Raw genomic sequence first — 8545 nt, 5'->3', positions numbered from 1 at the left:
TTGATTAGGAGACTGGGCAGAAGCATGTTTGTGTTAGTTTGTCTGAAGATCAATAGAGGTGTTTTATAATGTAAGGACCTCAATTGAACGTACTGTGAGTTGTGTTTAGGTTGAATTCGGTCAATTTTAGAGTTTGTTTGTGGTGTAGATCCATTAACATCAATGTGTTGTTTTTCTCAAGACTTTTTTCTAATATGATTACTTTTGGAACCAATGCTTTCCGTCGAAATTTAATTTGGGGCGATTTTACTCTGTTGCACCACGCAAATAAAACAAATCAACAAAATAAAATTGCACTTTGTTTTGGCGGGAAAATCAGGGCAAGTAATACGCGTTAACTTTCTAACGACACACAACAATTCCACTCCAGCCATTTATGTCCGATGCGCCAGAAGCAGAACGCGCACGCCGCAACCACAAGTAATAGACACATTTCGCGTTTGCAAGTTGGGAACATAAGTGAGCAGAGTGGCGGACACGATGACAACTATGGCGATTTGTATGAATACAGAGACAATTAGCATTCTCAAAGCTAGCACTGAAACTTTGAGGACTGTTTAGATTAATTATGTTTCATTATAATAATACCAATGCAAAAGCTCGCAATTGTGCTAAACCCAGCAGCGAAGCAAGCAAACGACAGAATAAAACACTCTACTTGCCAACAGTGCAGTGACGTCATACTTGGGAATCGCGATCAAAAGAAGGTTGTGTCGTAAGAAGACGACAACGCGAGACGAAATTCGCCGGGCGCTATAACGGAATACAAACGATGCGGAACCTCGTGGGAAATACGTGATGGATGTCTTGCCATTGTTCTAATGATAAACTCCCGACCTGTTGGTTTCGGCAGAGCTGATATAGTTGGTTCCAGCGATGGTCCGCCGTCGGTGCTTGTGTGCCTGGAGGCGTATTGCCTTATTTGATCTTCCTGGAAAAAGTGTTTGACGATTTTTCCAGGTTTGCCGTTCGCACTTCCGGGTAATTCAACCTCAGGGTTCTCGAGCAGGGTCCGTACGAAGTCGTTCACTACTTTTACGTTGCCGAGATTAGAGAACTTGTGCTGTAGGGAACGCGCGCGCTCGACAAGATTTTCGGCGAAGGCGATTTGTCGGAGGAGGTCTTCCATCCTCCCTTTGCTGTCCCTGCCCCAAGGAACAAACTGGTTGGCGACCTGAGCCGACATCTTCCAGCCCTGGAAGAGTTGGGATGCCTTGGACTCGATTTGGTCGCACATTGGAGGAAGACTCGGAAGACAGGGCTGGAGGTTGGAGGAGGACGCTCGGAGGATGAGAAGAGTCTCGTGGATGCACATCGGGAGCAGGAGTTGCGTGATCTCGGAAGGCTTTAAGTTAGTGAGAAAATGTAAAACCTTTTCTGCTTCTTTGGTGTCGTCAAAAATTCGCTTCTGGCGATGCGCCGGAACTGGACGCGCGTTACTCCATGACGTCACCCACAGGTTCCCTGGAATGCGCATGCGCTGTGACAAACACCCCTCCTCAAAATCCCTGGGTGAATACCAACGAACAAAATCCTCCAACACACATCCGGGGTTGGCGGCTTTAAATGCTTCCATGTCAGACAAGAGGGAGGTGCTCTGCATCTTTGCGCGGACCTGGGATCCTTCGGCAGTGTCTCCAAGCTTCGAAAAGACGTCCGCTTGCTCCTCGAGCTGATCTTCCGTTTGAGGAGCGTGCTCCTGAGTTATGGGAATGTACAGTGGCAAGTCCTCGTATAAAAGCTTTTGGGAATCTAATTGTTCAAGTCTTCCGGTCGCTTCGTGTTGTAAAAACATGCTCTTATTTGTCTCCATCTTAATCTTTTGTTCCGCCATCTTGTCCACCTGTACAGTTTCGCCGGGAATTGCGTCACCAGCTACGTCATCGGCGTCAAAAAACTCGTCCTCATCCGAGTCGGACTGGAGGGAGGGAATTTTCCGCAAGGAAGAGCCCACCTCTTTTTTCTTGGGAGAATCATCATCAATATTCTCCACAGACAGGATTTCGACATCCGTGTCGTTGGGCAAATTTTCCTCCTGTTTCTCTGTTTCATCAATAACTTCACTACTCTCGCCTTCATTGTCACTCGCCGACTTTTCAGGAGCTGCTACATCATTTTTCTCTTCATTATCGAGTAAATCGTCATCAAATACCACTTCGTCGTCAGGCCAACCACCGGCTTCTTCGTCGACTTCTTCGGTCACCGCAAATTTGCTCGAGTTTTGGGGCACATCAGTCTGTGGTATATTATTTTCCTTCGTAACATCTATCGAACTTTTCCCACTAATATTCCCATCACTTTCCTCCACCTGTTTCGTTTGATCACTTTCCGACGCGCGATCTTCGTGATCCCTTGCCTCCTCCTTATTCCGACGCTCGTTCTTTCTGTAAATGCAGCAGTTGAGCATCTGCAGCTTCTGGTGGAGCAGAGAAGTGCGGAGATCCGGCGGGGCGACGTCGACCGCCGCCAGCACTGTGGCCGAATCCAACATCTGCCTCAGTTCAGTCACGAACGCGTGCCACAGTTGCGCGAGCGCCCACACCCCACCATGACAGAGGTTCACGACTATCGCGCAGATGGCTAACCGGTGTGTGAGGCTCCCCACAGGCGCTGCTTTAAGCTTATGCTGCAACAGCACGTCCCTACTGGCGGAATACACCCCCTCTTCGCTGTTGGAAAATATGTATTGAATTATGCTGTGTAAAACGTCAGGTCGGATGCGTTCCACGCCTTTCGAGATGCGGCTGATTGCGTATGCACCCCGTCGTATGAAGTTCTGGGGGTTTGAGACCACTTTTGATATTCCGGATGCAAGCTTAGTGGGCACTATGGGTATCACAGTCTTGGCGTTGGGGTCGGTTAGTCTGTCCAAGGCTTGGCCTATATCTTGCTCTGGTTCTTTCTCTTTGAAGTGCATTAAGTCCGAAAGCGTTTCCCTGCGATCCGCCGTTTTCATAAACTCCGAAAGGTAGTAACCAAGCAGACAGGTGACGTCATCGGCATATAGCAGCCTTATCGACCAGCGTGGAGCTTTGAGGGGGTCGTAATCTGAATGCACGTCATTGTCTATGATCATGTCGCCTGTTCTGTACGGCCAAGTCGCGGCCAAATGGAGTTCAGTTACTGGGTCCTCCAAGCAACCAGTAAGCAACGTGTTGAAGTTGCTAGCCAGCGCTTCGGGGTCAGGGACCTTGGCGGGCCATCTTCCGTCGTCTCCCCAGTCTTTTAGCATGTACGTAAACCTGCTGGCAACTTCGCACTGCGTGGAAGGCATGGAAACCAATCCCAGCTTGGCCTTAAGCATGTAGAGGAGACCATGCACGTGTGCGTGTTCCACGGGGCAGCGTTTTAAGTGCACCATGTCGTATTTGGTCATCATGCCTGGACTTGAAGCATGACCTACGGAAGTTACATATCTTTGCTGTGGTTATTTGTGTATGCCCTCTTGCGTTTAGATACAAAAACCATTTGGAAGGAATTGATATGTTATTGTTGGTTAACAAAACAAGTGTTAGGTGAGTGCTGGTGCCAGTTAGTTACAAATATTGCACTGTGGATGAATGTAGTTGGGGTTTGTAATGTCTGCATATTTTATACATGTCATAAATTTAAGTGACTTGGTTTAAAATCCCCCAAACTTTCTCTCTCAGAGGCTGTTGGGGCAAAAATACAAAAATAAGGCTCCAAGCAAGATATAAACTCTAACCTGAATACTAATTTGTTCAATAAGCTACAGGGGTCCGCCTGATATCAAATTACACTGGCACACAAAAGGCATGACAATCCACTTATGAATTGAAAGTAACATTAAAAATGCACAAAGTGTTACTGAGTTATAGCAACAACTTTGAGAAACGTTTTCTTTACTAACCTACATACAAACGTCTCCACTGTTCCTGAATCTGAACAAACATTGGTACGTTGCACCCAGTGTTGCTCAAAGAAACAGCAGCGGAACTCCTCAGTAGATTCACTTTTGACTTTGTCATCACGGGTTCAGTATCAGGGGTGATCAACAAAAAGCACCGAAGACCAAACCACCTAGAAGTTGCAATGCAAAAATACTACTTTTACTACTGCACTAACAATTTCTAATGTTTCAGTTTGCAATGACATCAAATAAATTTACATAGTGGATTGATAACCCTGTTTGTGTAGTAGTGATAACAAACTGATTTACCAAAATAAATCACAGAATATGACCTTATTTTTATTGATCATTAAATGGTTGACAAATATTACAACCATACATTCTGTGAAACCTTTGTGGATTTGTCCAACTATTTACCTTGCTAAACAGTGAGCTCTAGCTGGAAAGTCATTAGTTCTGTCCATTGCATCCTTGCCATACAAGGGAAGTTGAAATTCATCATCAGCATTTGCAGTTTCTTCAAAATGTTCATTTTCCTGCTGTTTCAGCTTATGAAGTGTGAGGGCAAATGGGACATTTGAGAAACTAAAAAGCAAAACAAAAACAACCTTGGATCATTACTTGCCATGGAAAGGTCGCTTGCTGGCAGGTGATTTTACAAACATAAATCAATAACCAGTTATACTAGATTAACTATTTAAAAATTAGTAAAACAAACATACAATAATTCTTCGTGCATGAATGCTAAATGGGACTATATACAAACCCAATATCATATTAAATCCAGAACTAAAACTGTTCAAGTTTAAATGGTAATATGGGAAGTTCTGCATTACTGGTCTTACTTCAATGAAACAGTTTTAGTCAACCATTCCCCACTGGTCAGCTCATTTTTCTGTAGTGGCGGCAAACTTATGTATCTGTTGAGATGCCACTCTATTATTGCCTCGTCAATTTGGGCGATGAACTTCTCAAAGTCAGTTGCATTTGTGAAATCAATGATTTCAAACACTTCTTCCTCTTGTATGTCGGTTGGTGATTCTGGAGCCTTTGAACCATCCTCAGCCATTGCAGGAAACGAGCATTAAACAAGAGTTTTTATTCTATTCTCACCGGGATGTGTCTGTACAGCAGTATTTATATGAAACATAAATTATGTCACATGTCCAACGTTCAACACAGATTCGCGTTGTTATATTAGTAATGTGCTGTGTTTACGTAACAACGTAACTGCCAAATGATGCGGGAATTCATATCCATTGAAATTTGACCATTTCGACTTTTATTTTTCAGCATTATTTGCAAAAATAACTTCAAAACACAACAGACAATATGCGTTCCTTTTTAGGCCCTGTATTTGTACGTCAACGTCACACGTAACACTACCGGTTGTTTGTTTTGGGAAAATGGGAATACGAAGTTCTTTTTAAATAAACAAAAAAAGAAAGGATAATATTCTTCTGATTTGGGCGTAAAAACTGGGCAAAATTTAATTTTGTTTGCCAAACCAGGAAAATTTCTTTTATTTGATTCTATAACCCGTGCAGTTTCATAGGTTCCCATGTCATTTTTAATTTTGATTGTGTATTGTTCATGTACGGGAAAGTTCCTCGTAAAACATAAAAACGATGCGCGCTGGACAAATTTTGAAAAATATTTTTTAATTCAATGTTTGTGCTAAAATCCGGGTCTGACATTTTCTTTGCTAACATCATATTCGCATTTTGCGACAGCGAATTTTTAGAGCAAGAGTTTGTGCTGTGACATCGGTTTTGTAGAAAAGCACGACGCGATACTTATTTTGATGAGGGCATGTTAAAACATAACGACGTGGTAAAAGTTTGAAACAGAAAAACGTAACTCGCACAAGAAAAGTGAACGTAAACGCCCCGACAGACTCGTTTATTCTAGCTGTATTACAAAGCATAAGAAACATTAAAACTCCATCGTGTCTATTGGAGATTTATGCTGGCTGTTTCAACCTCATCTCTTGGGCCGGCCGAGAGTAAAACCTGTTCACTTTTGCGGTCTTGCTCCACCGTTTCACGGACGGGAATAACCACAGATTCGCTGCGAAAATGTCTCTTTCGGCGTAAAAGCCCTGAACTTATCATATCACGAAAGTATTGCATCGACTCTAGGACCCTCGGTATGGAAATCTGTCCCAAGAGTAACGTATGTGGATCGTCGAAAAGAAAAGGTCCGTCCTGCTTTCGGTGGAGGTAAGTGCAGATGGCGTTGGTTTTCAACATTACACCCACTTCGTGTATCAAGCGTCGAATGTCTGTACATGCTTCGTCTATGCACACAACCTCTGCAAAAGAGTCATTCTTCAAAATCAGCTTTTTTTTGCATGAAGAATCATTGTAAAATATATGAGCAAAATGATTTTGCAAAAAAAATAGCAAAAATTTTGTAAAACATAAAACAAAAGATATTTGTAGTTTTGCAATTGTGTTTTGGATATACTTCCATCGTATTCTTACCAATTTCAAACTCTGGTGGTTCAAACTTTACAAGTTTAAGGTCCAACATCACAGGACCACAATATGTTGTCGGCTTTAAAAGACCCTTTGAAGCCAGTTCGTAAGCCTTCTGACTTGACAGTTCCACACCAGACTCTCTGTTGTAAATGGACAAAATAATTGCTCAAAATGCTTCTCATGCAAACATAACGTAAAGATATCAGGCCTTTGGTTTATTGTGTTTGTCAGTACTGTTTTCCAACCTGAATGACAAAGCTAAAAAAACAAATATTTAAAAGTTTTCGCTCCACTTCGCTTATTTGTAATCTATCCATAACAATATATTTAACAATGAGCAAAACAAAACACTGGTGCAATAAAGTTTTGCTTGCGTTTCACAATAGGTTGCAAGTTGTCAATTTTATGGAAAGTTAAATATTACAATCACAAGTAAGTAGATAATGTAGTTTATGAAATCAATTAACACAACCTAACCTACTTTATGCAAGCCTTTCTGTGAGAATTTTGCACATGCATCAAGACTCTGTTAAGTTTTTCCGGAGTAACATGTTGCCAGGTGCTTCGCTCAACTATTTTGCTCGTTCCGGTGAATGTGAAGGATGCCAAGCCCAGGTGACCTCGAGCAAGATATTTCCTTGGAAGTTTAGCCCTCCACAACCTTTCAGTGATTGTCAAACCGTAACGTTGCAGACCAACAACTAAATGAAACCGAGGTGTTCAAAGTTTGGCAGGATATTACAAAGCTTTTGACAGAAAACAATTTCTTAGACGGTTGTAAGCTTAACAGTTGTTAAAATAAAAACTCACATTTCTGTAGCCACCCCTATGGTCTGGATCTAAACTCTCCAATCACAACATGTCTATAAGTCCAATTTTTAATATAACTTTATAAATGAATTTATTTAAAAAATGTGGCATTAATATTGATCCTTGAAACTATATTGGCAAACACTTCCCTTTATTTTTCAAATACCCACCTACTACACCACAAGCACTAGTATCCAGCATGTGACCATTTTTGATATCAAAATCTCGATGTGCATATCTAGGACCTTGCACTATGAAAATAAACGTTGTTATAGTAATCTTCATAAATTTCAAATAATATAGTATTCACATGGCATTGTTCCTGAGATGCAACAAACTTTCAAATAGGCATTAAGACAATCGGAGACATACCAAGATATATAATCGCTGTTTCACGGACATATATATAAACATTGTACCATACCTAATGGGTGGTCAAACCAGTCTGGCACACAGACAGGTCTGACAGAGTTGTCCAGATTTGTTTCCTCTGATTCTTGGAATTGACGTCTGACACTTTCGTCCACTGCGGGGTCATCTCTAAGCTCTGATGGTCGTTTAAATACAACTATTTTCTTTTGTGGTCTTTGTTCAAGGCTGTTAATTTCTAAAAACAGTTGATGAGTTCAAAGTATGTTACACAAAATATTTGACACCATGACTGCACACAAAAATGGACAATTCAAACCAAACCTTGACTGTAGATTCAAAGTGGTTGTGTAACAAAATTTTTATTCTAGTTTTGTACGATAGAAAAATGTTCACAGAACAGAGGGCACATTTGTATACATTTAGAGAAACAGAGACATATTTTTCAGATACGCAACTCACCTAATGCAAGCTTCGTCTGGATTGATTGAAATAAAGCAAAATGCGTGACGTTGGCTGGTTTATGAACTGCGAAGACGCCGTTGAGAAATTTGTACGCTTTTGGAGCGTATTGCACTGGTGAAGACATTCCTTGAATCAACTTTAACCGTAAACACTTGCACCGTATTTCACCGACATTTTCTGATTATTTACATCCTTGGAACTTTCAACACGAAACACATGTGGAGAAAAAAACTCGTTTCGCTTTAATGCATGCGCACTCAACTGCGAAGCAAATATAGCAGTAGTTTTCCAACCTGGGGTCCATCGTCCAAGAGTTTTCAAGGTTCCGCCACAAATCACGCTATGTAATTGGTAAACCACACCCCTATTTACGAAATAAACGTTACATATTTTTTTACATAGGCGTTGAAAACGCAAAATTACAACAGATGTTACAGCCCGTTTGTGTGACAAACGAAAACGCATTGTATATTTGCAACTCTGACGTAAAGGACCATATGCCGGCCTTTACTGCCAAAGAACACTATGTCTTTGCTACTACAACAGT

The 8545-nt window shown here is 41.6% G+C and overlaps 2 protein-coding genes across 2 annotated transcripts; both read right to left on the bottom strand.

The window, feature by feature from the left end:
* Positions 1-244: 244 nt before the first annotated feature.
* LOC145898542 (rab3 GTPase-activating protein catalytic subunit-like) lies at positions 245-5034 on the bottom strand. The gene is made up of 4 exons (XM_082987043.1): positions 4717-5034; positions 4289-4456; positions 3872-4041; positions 245-3399 (listed from the first exon to the last, which is right to left on the bottom strand). The coding sequence occupies exons 1-4, from the start codon at positions 4938-4940 to the stop codon at positions 698-700; spliced, it is 3264 nt and encodes a 1087-aa protein (XP_082843169.1). The 5' UTR covers positions 4941-5034; the 3' UTR covers positions 245-697.
* A 154-nt stretch (positions 5035-5188) lies between these two features.
* Positions 5189-8224, bottom strand: LOC145898543 (pseudouridylate synthase TRUB2, mitochondrial-like). Its single transcript, XM_082987044.1, has 6 exons — positions 7996-8224; positions 7589-7771; positions 7335-7415; positions 6836-7055; positions 6358-6494; positions 5189-6185 (listed from the first exon to the last, which is right to left on the bottom strand). Exons 1-6 carry the CDS (start codon positions 8120-8122, stop codon positions 5824-5826), a joined length of 1110 nt encoding a protein of 369 aa, XP_082843170.1. The 5' UTR covers positions 8123-8224; the 3' UTR covers positions 5189-5823.
* Positions 8225-8545: the final 321 nt, after the last annotated feature.

This window comes from Ascidia mentula, chromosome 4, assembly GCF_947561715.1.
Source record: "Ascidia mentula chromosome 4, kaAscMent1.1, whole genome shotgun sequence".
In the NCBI taxonomy this organism is placed as follows: Eukaryota; Metazoa; Chordata; class Ascidiacea; order Phlebobranchia; family Ascidiidae; genus Ascidia; species Ascidia mentula.
This window is presented reverse-complemented; position numbering and strand designations above follow the sequence as displayed.

What these genes read in the sequence shown, in the direction of transcription:
- LOC145898543 (XM_082987044.1), bottom strand. Translation starts at nt 8,122, where the DNA reads ATGTCTTCACCAGTGCAATACGCTCCAAAAGCGTACAAATTTCTCAAC. An exon ending in CCAGACGAAGCTTGCATTAG is followed by an intron (nt 7,772 to 7,995) that starts GTGAGTTGCGTA and finishes AACTGTTTTTAG; the next exon opens with AAATTAACAGCCTTGAACAA. An exon ending in CACAGAAAGGCTTGCATAAA is followed by an intron (nt 6,495 to 6,835) that starts GTAGGTTAGGTT and finishes CATTTACAACAG; the next exon opens with AGAGTCTGGTGTGGAACTGT.
- LOC145898542 (XM_082987043.1), bottom strand. Translation starts at nt 4,940, where the DNA reads ATGGCTGAGGATGGTTCAAAGGCTCCAGAATCACCAACCGACATACAA. An exon ending in ACTAAAACTGTTTCATTGAA is followed by an intron (nt 4,457 to 4,716) that starts GTAAGACCAGTA and finishes TTTGCTTTTTAG; the next exon opens with TTTCTCAAATGTCCCATTTG. An exon ending in GTGGAGACGTTTGTATGTAG is followed by an intron (nt 3,400 to 3,871) that starts GTTAGTAAAGAA and finishes TAACTTCCGTAG; the next exon opens with GTCATGCTTCAAGTCCAGGC.